At 45.4% G+C, this 18,842-nt stretch overlaps 1 protein-coding gene across 6 annotated transcripts in view; it reads left to right on the forward strand.

Moving 5' to 3' along the window:
- Positions 1–18,842, forward strand: part of KIFC3 (kinesin family member C3) — a 94,049-nt gene that overhangs the window by 64,956 nt on the left and 10,251 nt on the right. For 4 of the 6 annotated variants that reach the window (XM_077301857.1, XM_077301859.1, XM_077301858.1 and 1 more), the window contains 4 exons: positions 3,078–3,201; positions 3,638–3,767; positions 3,955–4,184; positions 11,629–11,763. In XM_077301857.1, the coding sequence (XP_077157972.1) occupies positions 3,078–3,201; positions 3,638–3,767; positions 3,955–4,184; positions 11,629–11,763 (619 nt within the window). Of the gene's footprint in view, positions 1–3,077; positions 3,202–3,637; positions 3,768–3,954; positions 4,185–8,191; positions 8,253–11,628; positions 11,764–18,842 lie in introns of all 6 variants that reach the window. The other 2 variants (XR_013225103.1, XR_013225104.1) reach the window with 2 other exon arrangements.

The following is an 18,842-nucleotide window of genomic DNA, read 5'->3' on the forward strand; positions in this document are numbered from 1 at the left end:
CCTCACAATTAAATCTATCAATAACCGAGCTCTTGAACACAGACCAGTTCAAATGTCTTCGATCTGCTTTATTAACAGCTAAATCTCCAGCTGCTCTTTTGGAGAGCTACAGCACTTTGACTCAGGGACTATACCAACATTTATCCTGTAAAAAAAACATCCCTCTAAGACAACAACGCCACCCCTCGAGGGCGTGGTTTGACAAGGACTGTGTTAAAGCCAAGAAAGCTCTTATTTCCAGCTACCAGACTTTTATATCTAACACCACCTTAGCAGCTGCTCTGGAAGTTTTTCACCAGAAGAGATTCTATAAACAACTACTGGTACGTTAAAAAAAGGATGCCATTAAAAATAACTGGTCTCGACTCATTCAGGCTGTTAAAACAAACGACTCAGTATCATTCCGGCGGCTAACATCAGACTCTCAAAGTACTGTTACAGATACGACGAATTGTCAAATTTCCTCAGAAACATGGGAGTCATATTTTCAGGAACTATATATGGATTCCAATGCTGAAGGAGAACATTCTAACCAATCAATAGAAAACTTACCAACATGGACACCAGTATCTGAGGGTGAGATAAAGAGTTTAATAGCTCAACTAAGATTGGGAAAAGCTCCAGGGGAAGACCTAATCCCTGCAGAGATGATCAAAAATAATTTGGAATTCTGGGCCCCTATCTTAGCTTCACTGTTCACCTGCATTGATGCCCATGGCTGTATACCCAAAGACTGGGGACTTGCAATTGTTATCCCAATTTACAAAAAAGGGAGGAGAAGTGATCCTGCTAATTATAGACCAATTAGCCTCCTCAACATAATCAGTAAGCTTTACGCAAGGCACCTTCAATCCAAATTTCAGGAATAGATGGAACAGGAAAATGTCCTTGCTGAAGAACAAGCTGGCTTTAGAGAGGGTCGATCCACTATCGACCAGTGTCTGGTTCTACATCACCTTATTGAGAAATACTCTTCTTGCTACACAACCTCCCTCTATGCCGCTTTTATAGATTTCAAAGCAGCTTTTGACTCCATTTCCCGTGTCAAATTGTGGGAGAAATTGGAGAATTCTTCAGTAGACCGTCGGCTGCTTTATTTAATACGTACGTTACATGAAGGGACCTCACTGAAAGTGAGGTGCAACCCTCAGGGTCATCTCTCCACTCCTGTTAAAACTCAAAAAGGTGTTAAGCAAGGATGTATACTGGCCCCATTTCTATTTAATTTTTATATCAATGATATTGTGAGCCATCTCAATAACTTGAGCTTTCATCCTCCAAAACTTGCTGGAAGTCACATTTCTGTTCTTCTGTATGCAGATGATGCAGTAATTCTCTCAAGAACACCTATTGGACTTAAAAGAGCACTGAACGCATTGTCGTTATATTGTGAAGGGGAACAATTAGAACTTAATTATCAGAAAACCAAAATCATGACATTTGCCAAAAGGCCAAAAAAATATACCTGGCACATTGACAGAACTAAAATAGAACAGGTTTCCTGTTTCAAATATTTGGGAGTCGTTTTGCAATCAACTGGCCGCAGGATAGCCCATGGTGCTTATGTCGCTGGAAAGGCACAAAAAAGTGCAAATGCCATCCTCAGATTCCTTAGGCTGAAAGGAGGTCATTATATCCCCGCAGCTCTAAAATTGTTTGACGCTAAGTCAATGGCACAACTGCTATATGGTGCGCAGCTAGGTCCTTATTCCAACTTTGCATTATTGGAATCTGTACAATCCAAATTCCTAAGAGCAGCCATCCAAGTCCCGAGATGTGTCTCCAGTGCCGCCTTGCGACTTGAGACTGGCCTTATGAAGGTGGAGGCAAGAGTATGGTTAAACATTCTCAATTACTGGCTTAAAATCTCTTTTTTCCCCTGTGGATTAGCTTCTTTGATAATGAAGGATGACTTCCAGTCTTCATGGAAACAATCGGTGAGGGGGAAAATCGCAGCTTTGGGATTTTCTCCAGAATTTTTGGTTTGGATGGCCTATGACCAAGCTAAAGAGGTTATCAAACAGCGAGTAGTGGATATAGAACGCCAACATGATCTAGCGACTACCTCTGCCTTCATTGTTAGTGAAGGCTACAGGTATGTCACAGCTCCCTTGGCTTATTTAAAGAACCTTGAGGTGCCTAGCCACCGGAGGGCCTTCACTTTAGCTCGTTGCAATGCCCTTCCCTCAGCTGTACTTGAAGGGAGATACAAGAAAACCCCCTATGGTGAAAGGAAGTGCCCCTGTGGCTCTGGTCAGATAGAAACATTGGAACATATCCTTTTGTATTGTCAGTTTTATGATGACATACATTCCATATTTATCACACCATGGCTACATAGAGTCCCAGGGTGCTCAGGACAATTTTATATCTCCCTGCTGCTCACAGACACAAATTGTTGAATCATATATAGTGTCGCCAGGTTTTGTGCTGCAGCCATGAAAAGGCGGTGGAAGTTGACTAAAACTTAACAGACCCTGAGAGCATTTAGAACAATTTCCTATATTTCCATTTAATTCTAATTTATATTTTAGCAGACTCATAGTCTTAAGTGTTTAACATAATGCTATTTTAGGAGTAAAACTGTGTTTTAGCCATATTATTTATGTAACTGTGAAATTGTTTTGATTTTGCTAGTCTATGACCGTAATAAAGAATACTACTACTACTACTCCTAGCTAATGGCGTTCCAGGGGGTGGGCTCAATTCGGGATAGCTGGACTGACAAGCAGAGGAGCCAATTGGAAAGCGCTTCATGAGGCCTGTAGCAAAGCCTCCCCCAACTGTCCCCGTCCCCCGCGAGTCCCCAGGCTTCGGCGCGGGGCTCCTAGGAGGCTGCCGCGTCCCTTCTGGGGCAGTCCTGCGCCGAGGCCTGGCCCGAAGCCTCCCCTGGTGGCTGCCTACCTGACGCGTCCCTCTGACTCTTTGTTCAATCCAATTGCAAGAAAGAATAATTAGACGACATGATATTGAGCACCCTGAGAGCTTCTTGCATCTCTTTCTGACCTAGTATGTACGAATACGTTAGTAAAGCTACCCTTGTCTAGAGCAATGACGTTAATTAGCTTCACTTTCAGAGACCTTCTTGGAAAGACGCCACAGGAGAAGCTGGACATCAAACTGTGCCCAGGTGGCAGTGGACAGCTCTATGTGCCAGGCATGACTGAATTTCCTGTACAGTGCTTGGAAGATATTAATAAGGTTAGAATATTCACTACTGATGGCAAAGATAGGGTCACAATTTGGGGGGTCCTGCCGACTTGCAGAAGAACTTTAGCCTGGACTTGCTTCTGTTAATGAATCTGATGTTATTCAGAAGAAAGAGTAAATGAAGAGTTCCCTGTGTGTCAGTGTGATTGAGCACCATATGTCATTGCATCAAAAAGCATCTACTGTGAAACTTGGATCAGATTTTATTGTCCAGCCGTTTTTTGTTCCTGTTTCTTGGGGAATGTTGTTTTCATTTTACTCTAACCTTCACTGATAATTCAGTGCCAAGGAGAGTCTGGTTGCAAAGGAAATATTCTGCTAAGAGTTGCCCAGAGTTTGGGATAAAGGTTTGATAAGAAACCCTTCAAGAGCATTAGCTCCATTTGGAAAGGGAGTGCATAAAACCAGCTCTCTGACTTTCTCCCAGGTCTTTGAATTTGGACACGTCAACCGAGCTACTGAATGCACCTACCTAAATGAGCACAGTTCACGGTCTCACGCCCTGCTAATTGTCACAGTGAGGGGAGTAAACTACAGCACTGGAATCCAAACCACAGGTTGGTATCTCAAGTAGGCTAGGGATGGGTGGAAATCCTTGGAGACTTTGCACTACTTAACCCACTGGGCAGTGGAAGGACTGGCTTGTTCAGACAGCTTGATCTCACCAGTGCATCTTAGAGGAACTGTAATTATTGTGCCTCCAGTGTGTCTCTCTGTGCCCGATAATATTTTGTTTTCTTCTAGGCAAGCTGAATTTGGTAGACCTGGCAGGTTCAGAGCGTGTGGGAAAATCTGGGGCAGAGGGGAACAGACTGCGTGAGGCTCAATACATCAACAAATCACTCCTAGCACTGGGAGATGTGATCTATGCTCTCCGTTCTCGCCAAGGACACATCCCATTCCGCAACTCCAAACTGACTTACCTGCTGCAGGACTCTCTAAGTGGTGACAGCAAGACACTCATGATGGTCCATGTAAGTGCTAGGCCACGAGGAATCTGGGCTCTTCCAACTGACACAGAGCAAACTGTAGAACTGAGGCCCTGGAGAAATAGTGAATGTATTTTATATGAAGCATTCAGCTCTTCTGAATTAGGAAATTTATGATTGTACCACAAATTTGTATTGTACCTCCATTTTCCTTTCTCATTGTAAACCATCCTGAACTGCAAGGGAGGATGGTATATAAATATAATAAAGTAAATAATGAATGAGTGAAATGATAGCCACATCTTTCCTCATAGAATCATAGAATTGGAAGGGGCTTCCAGGGTCATATTGTCCAATCTCCTACAGAATGCAGGACACTCACAATTATCTGTCTACCCATAGTGACCCCAATTCCATGCTCAGATGATGTCCCCCTCCAAAACTGAATCCCTAGCCAGTCTGGCCTGGTGGAAATTCACCTCCTGACCCTAAAGTGGAAATTGACATTTGCCTGGTCATACAAGCAAGGGCCACAAGAGCCAAATACCAATATAATCTGTTCTGCCCACCTACTTACAATCTTCCTAATTTAACAGAATCAGCATTTCTGTCAGATAGCTATCTAATCTCTGCTTAAAAACGTCAAAAGAAAGATAACCCACCACCTCCCAAGGAATTCTATTCCACTGAGGAACCGCTCTAACAGTCAGGAACTTCTTTCGGATGTTTAGCCAAAAATTCCTTTGAATTAACTTCAACCCATTGGTTCTAGTCCGATCCTCTGCGTAACAGAAAACAACTCTGCTCCATCCTCTATGTGGCAGCCCTTCGGGTATTTAAAAGATGGCTATCATACCCCTCATAGTTGTCTTCTCTACGCTAAACAGAACAAGCTCCCTTAACCGTTCCTCATATGTCTTGGTCTACAAACCCATCACCATTTTTTTGCCTTCCTCTGGACGCGCTCCAGTTTGTCTACATTCTTTAATTGTGGTGGCCAGAACTAAACACAGTACTCTAAATGAGGTCTAACCGGAACAGAATAAAGCAGTACCATCACTTCATATGATCTGGACACTGTACTTCTTTTAATGCAGCCCAAAATTCAATTTGGCTTTTCAGCTACTGAGGCACGCTGCAGACTCATGTTCAGTGTATGGTCTACTATGACCCTTAGATCCTTTTCACACATTACTGCCAAAACAGTACTATGGGCCTACCTAAATGCAGAACTTTACATTTATCACAATTGAAATTCAGTTCATTCATTTTAGCCCATTTTATTCCTTTTAGCCTGTTAATATCATCCTGTATCCTGATTCTGTCTTCTGCTGTCCTTGCTACCCCTCCCAGCTTAGTATTATCTGCAAAATTAATAAGGACCCCCTCTATTCCTTCATCCAAATCATTTAAAAATACGTTGCATATGGCCCAGGACAGATTCCCAGAGATTCTCTTGTTGGCACTCCTTTCCAAGAGGATGATGAACCATTAACTAGTACCCTTTGAGTGCGATCTGTCAACCAGTTCTCAATCCACTCAACAGTAATAGGATCCATACTGCACTTGACCAACTTGTCAGCAAGAAAATCATGTGGAACCTTATCAAAAGCTTTACTGAAATTTATTTGTTTGTTTATTTGATTTGATTTCTATACCACCTTTCCATATGGCTCAGGGCGGTCTACATGCAACAACATGGGAAGATACATGCAACAAATTAATATATAACAAACAAATACAACAAATTCCAAATACAACTACTCTGCTCTGGTTCGGTCTCACTTGTGCAGTGGAACTTGAAACAGTACATCACAGCATTTGATAGAAAGTAGTTTAGAATATCAACTGTATTTGGAAGTGTGTGTGTGTGTTTTATGTATAATTTTACGTATGAAGAAAGGGTAGGGGAGCTTGGTTCGTTTAGCCTAGAGAAGAGACAACTGAGAGGGGATCTGATAACCATCTTCAAGTATTTAAAAGGGTGCCATATGGAGGATGGAGCAGAGTTGTTCTCTCTTGCCCCAGAGGGACAGACCAGAACGAATGGGATGAAATTAATTCAAAAGAAATTCCATCTAAACATCCAGAAGTTCCTGACAGTTAGAGCGGTTTCTCAGTGGAACAGGTTTCCTCGGGAAGTGGTGAGTTCTCCATCTTTGGAATTTTGGTGTAGAGCCAGTTTGGTGTAGTGGTTAGGAGTGCAGACTTCTAATCTGGCATGCCGCGTTCGATTCTGCGCTCCCCCAAATGCAGCCAGCTGGGTGACCTTGGGCTTGCCACAGCACTGATAAAGGTGTTCTGACCGGGCAGGAATATCAGGGCTCTCTCAGCCTCAGCTACCCCACAGGGTGTCTTTTGTGGGGAGAGGAATGGGAAGGCGACTGTAAGCCGCTTTGAGCCTCCTTCGGGTATGGAAAAGCGGCATATAAGAACCAACTCTTCTTCTTTTTTAAAAAGGCTAGATCGCCATCTGACAGAGAGGCTGATTCTCTGAAGGCAAAGGAGTGGCTGGTTACAGTAGATGCGCGATAGGGATGTGAGTGTCCTGCATAGTGCAGGGGGTTGGACTAGATGACCCATGAGGTCCTTTCCAACTCTATTATTCTATGATTCTATGATTATAACAAAAAATAATCTAAATAACACAATTTCAGTGGTCTTAAACAACAATATAACAGGAACAGGAACTTAGCTAAGGCCCTTAGAGAGGTCAGACTGGTTCAGGCCATGGAAGTGATGTCTGAGGGGGACCTGTGGTCAGTCTCAGGCAAATGCCTGGTGGAGGAGCTCCCTTTTGCAGGCCCTGTGGAATTGTGGGAGTTCAGAAAGGTTTTGTCATAAGTTAATCGAGATAAATTATATCCACTGCATTCCCCTGATCCAGCAAGGTGGTAGTAACTTTCCCCCCAAAAGAGATGGTTGATTTCACATGACTTGTCCTTGAGATAGCTGTACTGACTCTTACGAATCACAGCCATCTGCTCTAGCTGCTCAAGGATTAACTGTTTGATGCTTTGTTCTAAAATGTTGCCTGCTTTATACATCAAACTGAAGGGTGCTTTATCTGGGTGCTTTGTCACTTTATCTAGGCCTTCAGAAGTGCAATGAGTTATACTTAAAATGATTTAATACTGTCTATTCCAGTACCATCTGTACTGTTTGAATTAATATTAGCTCCATTTGCAGATATTCTGGCAGTCACCAGATTCTCCCATATTTCAGGGCTGACTCAGTGGAATATATCTGTTTTTTAAAAATAATTTAATACTTTTCTGTAAATATTTTCCTATTTTATATTTTATACTGCTCATGTATCATTGTAATAAACAGTTACTATGTCTGCAGATGGGGGACATATAGAATAAAGGGAGATTTTTTTCAACAAATTTTGGGGGGACTGTACCCAAAATAGGCAGAAAAATCTGGGGCATTTCCACACCCGATAAATATAGTGAAATAGTCACCTTATGCAGATGCCATATTTTTGGCATTTTGCAAGACATCACCAACATCCAGCATCCAAGCAGCAAACTGGTAGCTACATCCTCCATTTTAAAGTGCTAGTTGGGGAATAACATAAAGTGGATTCCCCCAAGTAGCAAGCACAAGCTAGAGGACAGCACCCAGAAAGCCACATGCTAAGGAAATGTGTGGAGCTAAAGTAGCACTATCTCCGCCTTCAATTCCCGCCCTCGCACCTGCCTCCCTCTGCCTTCTCCCGGGGACGTTTTTTTTTTTTTAAGCAAGCTGCCTGGAGCAATGAATAGGCGTTAAATCATGCAGGCAAAGCAACCCCCCCCCCCAACACACACACACACAAAATTGGGAACGAGATTAATTTTTAAGATTTAAGGCTCGTGATCCCATAAGTGGTGGCATTATAAAAAGCACTATGCATCTATGATTAGGTGTTTCAATTGAGAAGTTTTATTTTAAAAAATTAGCTGTCATCGCAGGCCCTTTAAAACATGGATAAAGGTTGCCTGGCTTGATTGACAGGCAGAAGAGAGTCGCATGTAAAGTGTGTTGCTCTCTCCCGCCATTTCAAGCAGGTTTGCGGAATGCTGAGAAGCACAAGAAGGCAACAGACGAAAGTGAGGCAGCCAGGAGGTGAGGAATGACTGGAGGCACGTTACGTTTTAGCATTATGCCATTTTGCTGGCGTAACGCTATTTTTTCCAATGTGCAGAACTGTTATTGTTGTTTTTAATTGTGTGTGTGGGTAATCATCCCCATGCTGGAGATGGGAGATAGAAAGGGAACTGCATGGGAGGCAGGAGAGGAATGGGAAGCAGGAAAGATTCCCGCTGGATGAAGAGGTTCCCGTCCGCTGTGTTGTTCCTCCCAAGATGCCAACCACAGTTACTGGCAAAGTATCAGGATCTAAAACGACCAGACCATGGCCACACAGCCTGGAAACTCAAAACAACCACTTGATGAGGTTCCACATTCTATTCTTGTTCATAAGTTGGTAAAATGCGGTATGGATCCTAATTCTGCCAGGTGGATCGATAACTGGTTGACTGATCGTACCCAGAGGGTACTTGTTAATGGTTCAGCATCAGAGAAGAGTGACAAGTGGAGTACCCCAAGGATCGGTCCTGGGGCCTGTGTTGTTCAACATATGATTTGGATGACTTCACAACTAACAATAACTCATTCCTTGCCGTGACAAGGGGGCGAGCTAGCCTATTCCAGAGGCACTACACTAGCGGCTCTAGCCTCTACTCATGGCAGAGCCAAAGGCGGGTTGGGAATTTTGATTGCTGCATCATTGAATGCAGTAATTAGCCAACTTCCCTCTTATTCACAAATGGCTATGGCAATTAGCATTTGCTGCCAGCAGACTTCATTCCTGGTTGTCAATGTCTATATGCCTCCCGGTAAGACCAAAGCCCAATTGGATAAAGATTGGGAGGGCCTGGAAACATATATACTAGAATTGATAAACACCTATCCAACAACATATGAAATTGTAGGAGGTGACTTTAATGCTAGAACTGGACCAGATGACAATAAGCTTTATGTTAACTATAAAGCCAATGAACCTGATGACGAATATAGGGTGCTGCCTTATATAAGATGCTCTAAAGACCTTACATGTAATTACGCAGGATTCCTTCTGACCCAAATGCTAAACCGAATGGATCTATGTATGTTAAACGGCTCAGTAAAAGGGGATCACCCAGCTGAATTTACATACTCGATGGGGGACAGAAGGAGTGTAATAGATTATCTCATGGTATCAAAAAATTTTGTCCAGTGCATAAGATCATTCAAGGTAGCGTCCTTTTATGATAGCGATCATTTGCCTTTGAAAATGGTATTTAATCCCCCCATAGCCAACCTGCCATTAAACGGAAGAACTAGTGGACCCACAGATTCTGAATTCAAGATATGCCCAGTTAGATGGAATGCCAACATAGATAGAACCATGGCATATTTGTTCGACTCTCATGGTTTTAGAGATATGTCACAGATATTCTTAAACTGTGAACAGATAGATACTGGCATAATGGTCTTTGAACAACTGGTAGGAGAAGTACAGATGGCCCTAAAAAGTCTGAATATGAACCAGAAGCAGTTGGCAAGTGATCTGTCTAAACCTTGGTACGACAAAGAATGTAGGCAATGTAAGAGTTCCCTAAGAGCTAAACATAGAGAATATAGACATAACCCTATACAAAACCTATGGGAAGAACTAAAGGAAAAGAAATCTTATTACAAAGCACTAATTAAACGCAAAATGTTAGAGGATACATACAAAACATGGGAGCTGCTAAGGCAAGCAATTAAATAAAATAACACATCGCAATTCTGGAGACTAGTTTCTGGTCGTACAAGTCAATCCTATCCAAGTTCAACCGTACTACCAGGGATTTGGGAAAACCACCATCAAGAACTTTATGCGGCTCTGGACATCTCTGAAACATGCCAAGAAAACTCAGGAAGTCTGGATAATCTTCCCCTATGGCCTACTGTTCAACTTTCTGAGATCAAAAATTTGATAGGTACACTGCGGCCAGGTAAGGCAGGTGGATTTGACTTAGTCCTCCCAGACCTAATTAAAAGAAATGCAGAATGGTGGGCCAATTTATTGGCCAATTTATTCATGATAATTGATAAGACAGGGAAAATTCCAAAGGGTTGGGAGGTGGCAGTCATTGTACCCATACATAAAAAAGGGAATCTGAATGACCCAGCCAATTATAGACCGACTAGTAATTAAGCCCGCTGTAATAACACTACAGCGGGCGCTAGGCAAGGGAGCTGGCGGGGGCTCCGTGGCCGGCGGCCTGATGCGGCAAGAGGCACTTCACGCCTCCGCCGCGTCAGGCCACCGGCAAGGGAGCAACTACGAGCCGCGCTACGTGCGGCTCGCAGTTGCTCCCTTGTCGGCAGCGCGGGAATTGGCCCCGCCGATGGTCTGTCCAGAGGAAGGGAATGATTCTTATAGCTGGAATGTTTTTATCTTTTTTATAATACTTAAGTTATCAATGATTCTTTTATCTTGTTAATTTTTATGTACCTTGTAATTTGACTACTGGTCTAATACCGTAATAATAAAGACTTGACTTGATTTGGATGAAGGATTAGAGGGGACACTTATTAAATTTGCAGACGATACTAAACTGGGAGGGGTAGCAAACAAAACCGAAGACAGCAACAGAATGCAGGCTGATCTTGATAGGCTCGAGAAGTGGGCTAGACTGAATAAAATGAACGTCAATAGGGAAAAGTGTAAAGTTCTGCATTTAGGTAGGAAAATCCTTCATCCTTCAGTCGCGCTGGGAGTCGCGGCTGCGGCGTTCTCTCGTCGTCGGTGGGTTCTCTTAGCGCGACTGCCGGGGGCTCCCTGGGGCGGCGGCCTGAGGCGGCGAGAGGCGCGAAGCGCCTCTCGCCGCATCAGGCCGGGAGCAACTGTGAGCCGCGCTGCCCGCGGCTCGCAGTTGCTGTGGCTGGGAATCGGAGGGACCAATCGGCAGGCGCTTCGCGCCTGCCGATTGGTCCCTCCGATTGTCTGTCGTGAGGGAGGGTCCAATCCGGACCCTTCCTCATCACGGACAAAGCCCACCTCAAGGCCCCTTAACGAATTATTTAGTCCGTGGCGCCCGTGGCGCCACGGGCGGGTTAAAGATGGTCATCTTCAAGGGTCAACTTTAGGGGCTTCCATCATCTGAGGCTAGATAGATGGCAATCCCAGAAGGACTATTTGGCTGTGACACCAAAGTGATGCCATTGTCCCCCCCCCCCCCATTATTGTTTTCCTCTAGTTGATGGAAACTCTCTTTTGTTTGTCGTGGTCTTGTTGACCTTCCTCTTATACATGTTGCATTAATTGGTGCGTTTAATTGGTATGTGTCTATTTAAAAAACTTCAAATGTTTTAACTATTTGCCATTTTGGGGACCCTGTTGGAAAGAAGAAGGCATCAGAATGCTTTAAATAAATACATAGTGACTTTGAATGTTCCCTTTTGGTTCCAGGTTTCTCCTGTTGAGAAGAACACAAGTGAGACCCTCTGCTCCCTCAAGTTTGCTGAGCGTGTTCGCACTGTCGAGCTGGGCCTAGGCTCTCGGAAGACAGAATCTGGCTCTTGGTCCAGTCAGGAACACTTAGAGGTAACCGTCTCTCTCCTCTCCTCTCCTCTCCTCTCCTCTCCTCTCCTCTCCTCTCCTCTCCTCCCCAAGATTGATGTTCCTTTGTGGCGCACTTGGCTTTCTCTTGACTCTCCTTGGTTTCACAGGAGTATTTTTTGAACTATTTTCTGTATAGAAAATGAAAACTCTGGACTGCATTAAACGAGTGAAAGATCCACAATTATGAGTACTGACAGTCCTCTGAGCAATGCTAGAGAGTGCTAATAAGATAAAATAGCTCATAGGATCACATCTTGCATTATCAGAACAAAATACATGTTTCTAATCCCCCGCCTAAAGGAAGCCTCTCCTTTCACCATTAAAGGAATAGTGGTCTTGTCATGTCAGTCTCCTGTTTGTTGTGTATTTGTTTCCCAGCTTTCTTTAGCAGCAGCAGCTTCTTTGCTTGAAGAGTCAGGAGCCAGAGGTGTTTGACTCAGGCCCTGCATATAGCAGCATAGCCAGGAGGGGTGGCTAACAGCCACGTGCAGCCTAATCAGTTCATGGGAGAGTACAGTGTTGTGACCCTCTAGGCCAGGCTTTCTCAACCAGGGTTTCGTGAAACTCTGGGGTTCCTTGATGGCCCTGGAAGGGTTTCCCAAGCGGGTGGGAGTTAATTAATTTAAAAACAAAATACGTTTATTGGGTGAAATGATCATATATGATCCTGTCGATCCACCCTTCCAAAATGGCCAATAAAAGGCCAGGAGAGGTGGGAAGGGAAGGGGCAGTGTGTGGGCATGTCCACAGCCATGCTTCCCAACCATATTCTGCATGATCACATCAGTTCTGGGGTTTCTCAAAGCCTGAAGAATGTTTCAGGGGTTTCTCAATGGCAAAAAGTTTTAGAAAGGTTGCTTTAGACCAACCGTCCTCATCATTGTTTTGGCCACATCCCTTTTCAGAGCTCTTCTCAAGTTCCAGGACCCCCTGCAGTAGGCTGGCCACTTGGACAATGAGCTAGGGTAAAAAAAGCCTAAGCTAAGAGTGAGTTTTACTTGATATACCTTGTCTTGTATATATGTGAGACATTTCTAGAACATTCAGTCAAGAGAAGCATGTGTGTTCATTTTTTTCTTGAATTACATTAATTCAAGTACACACAAATTATTATTATTATTATTATTATTATTATTATTATTATTATTATTATTATTATTATTATTATTATTATTAATTGGATTTGTATCCCGCCACTCCCCGTAGGCTCGTGGCGGGTCACAGCAGTCCTATCCCCATTAAAATACCCATTAAAAGACTTTAAAACAATCCCAACATGGCGGAACTTATTATTCCCACCCCGGCAGGGGGGGTGGGGAGGAGATGCTAGGTCTGGGGGGGGGGGATGCTGGCACTCATTCGCTGACCCCAGCCTCAACCAAAAACCCGGCGGAAGAGCTCCGTCTTGCAGGCCCTGCAGCAAGCTGGTAAATCCTGCAGGGCCCGCAGCTCACCCGGGAGCTCGTTCCACCAGGTAGGGGCCAGGACCGAAAAGGCCCTGGCCCTGGTCGAGGCCAGGCGCGCTTCTCTAGGGCCAGGAACGATCAGGAGATTCTCCCCCGCTGAGCGTAAAGCCCTGCGGGGGATGTAGGGCGGTAGGCGGTCCCTCAGGTATGTGGGTCCCAACCCGCGTATAGCCTTAAAGGTCAAAACCAGAACCTTGAACCTGATCCGGGCAGCAATTGGCAACCAATGCAGCTGCCTCAGCACAGGCTAGATATGGGCCCTCCATGGTGTACCAGTGAGGACCCGAGAAGCTGCGTTTTGCACTAGCTGGAGTTTCCGGATCAGAGAAAAGGGTAGGCCGGCGTAGAGCGAGTTACAGAAATCTATTCTGGAGGTGACTGTCGCATGGATCACTGTAGCCAAGTGGTCAGGGGACAGGTAGGGCGCTAGTAGTCGGGCCTGGCGAAGATAGAAAAACGCCTGACCCGCTACTCTCTTGACCTGAGCCTCCATAGTCAGGGAGGTATCGATGGTCACCCCCAGATTCCTGGCCTGGGGCGCGATGGTAAGTTGTGCTCCTGCCAGGGTGGGTAAGCGTGCTGCCTGGTCCTGCCCTCTGCCTCCCAGCCACAGGACCTCCGTCTTGGAGGGGTTGTGTTTCAGGCGACTCTGCTCGAACCATTCAGTCATTGCTTCCAAACATCTGGCAAATGGTTCCGGGGGGGAATCTGGGCGGCCGTCCATGAGGAGATAGAGCTGGGTGTCATCAGCGTACTGGTGGCAACCCACCCCAAAGCTCCGTACCAGTTGGGCCAGAGGGCGCAGAAAGATGTTGAATAACATGGGGGAGAGGACAAAGGAACATATTCCATTGTTTCTTTTTCTTCCCGTTGATTAAGGAGAAGAGATGGTTCTTATATGCCGCTTTTTTCTACCCGGTTCTCATTTACACTCAGATATCTGCTGGGCAAGCAGAACTTTCTGACTGATGCCCTCTCACTTTGCCTGCAGCACAAAAGCGGGTTGGATCTGCCAGTAGACTCAGTTTTCTCGCCTGCCCACCTGGGCCTTGTAGTAGTTACTCACAAATGGAACAGGCTCCCTCATCTTTTTCAAAGGGACTGAACTGTAGATTCCTGCTGTCACAAGACCTGAGGTCCTAAGACTGGGCTACAGTTCTTGGGTGGAAGGACATTTTGGTTTCATAAAGATTTCTTTATGAAGCTACTGGTGGAGAGAGAGCTACATCCAGGGCAGACCCATGTGCATCATGGCTGAAGAGACAGGAGGAAAACTGCAGGGGCTGCTGCAGCCCCAGGAGATCCCATGGCTCAAAAACTCGCACCCCTATTTTGTCCACCATGTGTACAGGTCACACGTTTCCCCCCAGAAAATAGTGTCCAACAGAGGATCTCACACACACAATCTCACACAATACCTTTATTGGCATAAAGCAGATTAGCAAGATAAACAAAGATAGTCAAGATACATCAGTCAGTTTAAATTTAAAAACTGAAGACAGAAATTCAGCCGTAATAAAAGTGACATCGGCATCCTTATCACTCAATAAAAATTGGCAGATCAGGTCTTTTGAATACTTTCTCCAGTTTCTCCAATAGGATCTCAGTTTGTTGTGAGGTTCTGGTGGGACCTCCTTAAGCTGCTGGGAGTGGAGCAGGCACTAAGGTTGAGTTATCACCCCGAAACTAACAGGCAGATGGAACAGGTGAATCAAGACCTGGAACAGGCCCTCCGGCAAGATGATTGGACTGCCATAACCCCATTCACAGAGTTTGCATAAAATAATTCGTTCCATGCCAGCATTGGCATGCCCCCCTTTGAAGTGGTTTATGGCACAAAGGTCCTTTTAGCTCCCAGCCGGACTCTTAGTCCCAACAGTCCCCCAGACATGAAGACGTGGGCAGTGTGCGTTCGAAGTGCCTGGCCATCCATTGGACCACTCTTGAGGCAACCAAGCCCAAATATAAGCTTAGAGCAGATAAGAAGCATTTTCTTGAACCCCCTCTCGGACCCTACCAACTTGGGGCGGTTTACAGTAAAATCTTTAAAACCCACATGCAATATATAGTCAAAACTGGCGGCAATCGATAAACCTCTCGTCTCCTGCCTGTCCATGCCCTACAATAACAGCCACCACTGCCCTGGAGGGGGACACCTTCTGGCAATGTCCACCTATAAGACCCATACAGGGAGGGGGCCCAATCTTCCTAGCCTGACCTCAACCAAATGCCCGGTGAAAGAGCTCCATCTTTACAGGTCCTGTGCTAGCTCTGTCAGGGCCCTCAGCTCCCCTGGGAGCTCCTTCCACCAGTTCTTACACAGTAGCCTGCCTTATCAATGAGGTCACAGTGGAACTGCCTCTTCCAAAGTCTTATACAAATGTTCACCCTGTCTTTCATTGCAACATGCTTTGCTGCGCTCCTAATTCAGATAAATGGCATACTGCCCCTGTCACTCCAGTCCCCATTTACATGGATGAACACATCCACTATGAAGATACTGAACTCTCATGTTCAAGAGGAAAAATTACAGTACCTGGTGGACTGGGTGGAATTCCCTGTTGGGGAGGGGAATGGGTGGAAGCTGCTCATATCACAGAATCATAGAATAATAGAGTTGAAGGGGCCTCGTGGGTCATCTAGTCCAACCCCCACTATGCAGGACACTCACATCCCAATCGCTCATCTACTGTCACCTGCCACCCCCTTGAGCCTTCACAGAATCAGCCTCTCCGTCAGATGGCTCTCTAGCCTCTGTTTAAAAATTTCCAAAGATGGAAGCCCCTAAAGAGAACAACTCTGCTCCATCCTCTTCGTTTAAATACTGGAAGATGGTTATCAGATCCCCTCTGAGTCATCTCTTTTCCAGGTTAAACAGACCAAGCTCCCCCAACTTTTCCTCATACGTCTTGGTCTCCAAACCCCTCCCCATCTTTGTTGCCCTCCTCTATTCATGCTCCTGTTCGTCTACATCCTTCTTCAACTGTGGTGCCAAAAACTGAACACAGTATTCCAAGTGAGGCCGAACCAGAGCAGAATAAAGCGGTACCATCACCTCCCGTGATCTGGACACGATACTCCGTTTGATACAGCCCAAAATCCCATTTGCCTTTTTAGCCACTGTGTATCCAAACTTTGCTTGAAGACTGCCAGTGAGGGGGAGCTCACCACCTCCTTAGGCAGCCTATTCCACTGCTGAACTACTCTGTCTGTGAAAATTGTTTTCCTGATATCTAGCCTATATCATTGTACTTGTAGTTTAAACCCATTACTGCATGTCCTCTCCTCTGCAGCCAACAGAAACAGCATCCTGCCCTCCTCCAAGTGACAACCTTTCAAATACTTAAAGAGGGCTATCATGTCCCCTCTCAACCTCCTTTTCTCCAGGCTGAACATTCCCAAGTCCCTCAACCTATCTTCTTAGGGCTTGGTCCCTTGACCCCAGATCATCTTCGTCGCTCTCCTTTGTACCCTTTCAATTTTATAGAATCATAGAATCATAGAGTTGGAAGTGGCCATACAGGCCATCTAGTCCAACCCCCTGCTCAACGCAGGATCAGCCCTAAGCATCCTAAAGCATCCCAGAAAAGTGTGCATCCAACCTTTGCTTGAAGACTGCCAGTGAGGGGGAGCTCACCACCTCCTTAGGCAGCCTGTTCCACTGCTGAACTACTCTGACTGTGAATTTTTTTTCCCGGATATCTAGCCTTTTTCTTGATATCTAGCCTACGTCCTTCTTGAAGTGAGGCCTCCAGAACTGCACACAGTACTCCAGGTGTGGTTTGACCAGTGCCGTATACAATGGGACTATGACATCTTGTGATTTTGATGTGATGCCCCTGTTGATACAGCCCAAAATGGCATTTGCCTTTTTTACCGCTGCATCACACTGCCTGCTCATGTTTAGTTTACAATCCACAAGTACCCCAAGGTCTCGTTCACACACAGTGCTACCTAGAAGCGTATCCCCCATCCAGTAGGCATGCTTTTCATTTTTTTTATGTAACATTTCCTGTAGGTTTGAGATCTTCTCATGTTCAGATCTTGCCATCACACCAAGTTCTGAATTTACATCTCGCTCCCCCTTTGTGTCTAGTTTAAAGCCCTCTTCACCAGGTGTGCAAGGCTTTTCCCAAAAATACCTTTTCCCTCCCTTGTGAGGTGCACGCCGTCTCCTGATAATAGCCCCTCATATTGACATCGTTGACCATGATCCAGAAATCCAAATTGTTCCCGTCGACACCATTGATGTAGCCAGTCATTTACTTGCATGGTTTTTCTCTCCCTTCCTGTGCCTCGGCCACTTACAGGAAGGACTGATGAAAACACAACCTGCGCTCCCAGGTCCTTTACCTTTTCCCCCAGGTCCACTAAGTCTTTCTTAATATGTTCCATGTTCTGCTGGGCAGTATCACTTGTTCCTACATGGATGAGAAGGAAGGGATAAAGGTCTGTAGGCTTGATGAGCCTGTCCAGCCGTTCTGTCCCATCCTTGATGTGTGCACCAGGTAGGCAGAAGACCTCTCGAGACAACAAGTCTGGTCTACGCTCTTCGGCCTCTACACCTCTTAGCAAGGAATCCCCAATTACCAGTACCTGGCTCGCCAGATTAGAAGTCCGCTCTCCTGACCACTACACCAAACTGGCTGGGGGGGAGGGAGGCACCGGTGGTGGCACGCAGGCGCAAAGCTCTGTGCCTACATGTGTGCGCTGACTGGTGTACCAGCGCCGGTGCCACCCCTCCCCACCACGCCGCAGCGCTGGCTGCTTCTGGCTGGAACGTCCACTTTGGCACCCAAAGCACACAACCCTAATAAGAATATTGTATGGGACCTTAGCTAAAGCCCCACTGAAATCAAGGTAAACTTTGTCCACAGCATTTCCCTGATCAAGAAAGATAGTAACTTTCTCAGAAAAAAATATAAGGTTAGTCTGACATGACTTGTTCTTGAGAAAGCCATGCTGACTCTCAGTAATTACAGCCATCCACGCTAGCTGCTCAAGGACCGACTGTTTGATGATTCGTTCCCTAACCTTTTTGTCCATCTTGTCCAGCCGTTCTATCACATCCTTGATATGTGCACCAGGTAGGCAGCAGACCTCTCGAGACAACAAGTCTGGTCTACACACTTCGGCCTCTATACCTCTTAGCAAGTAATACCCAATTATCAGTACCCGTTTCTTCGTACCCTTCAAACTAAAACTCTTTCATGTGGGGGACTGTGAAGTGGTTCCTGAGCTTTGTGGTGGGAGAGAAAACCTAGGTCGGTGAGAGAGAAAACCTAGAACTCTCTCACCTGTGGGGGACTGTGACTTTTTTCCTGGTTTATGTTGCGGCTTGTTCTTCATGGGGGATTTCACATGCTCCTGAGTTCCTGAATCAACCTCTTCAGGCAGACCTTGGAACCGATTACTGAGCATCAATGAGTCACACCTTCTCCTTATTCTTCTACTCCTATGTGTAACATTCTTCCAATTATTACCCTCCTGTATTAGGTGCTCCTGATTTTGTTTTGATAGATTTCCCTCCTCCTGCAGTGTAATCAATTGTTTCTCTAATCCCCGGACCTTCTCCTCCACCTGAGCCACTAATTT

This window comes from Paroedura picta, chromosome 10 (genome assembly GCF_049243985.1).
Source record: "Paroedura picta isolate Pp20150507F chromosome 10, Ppicta_v3.0, whole genome shotgun sequence".
NCBI lineage: Eukaryota > Metazoa > Chordata > Lepidosauria > Squamata > Gekkonidae > Paroedura > Paroedura picta.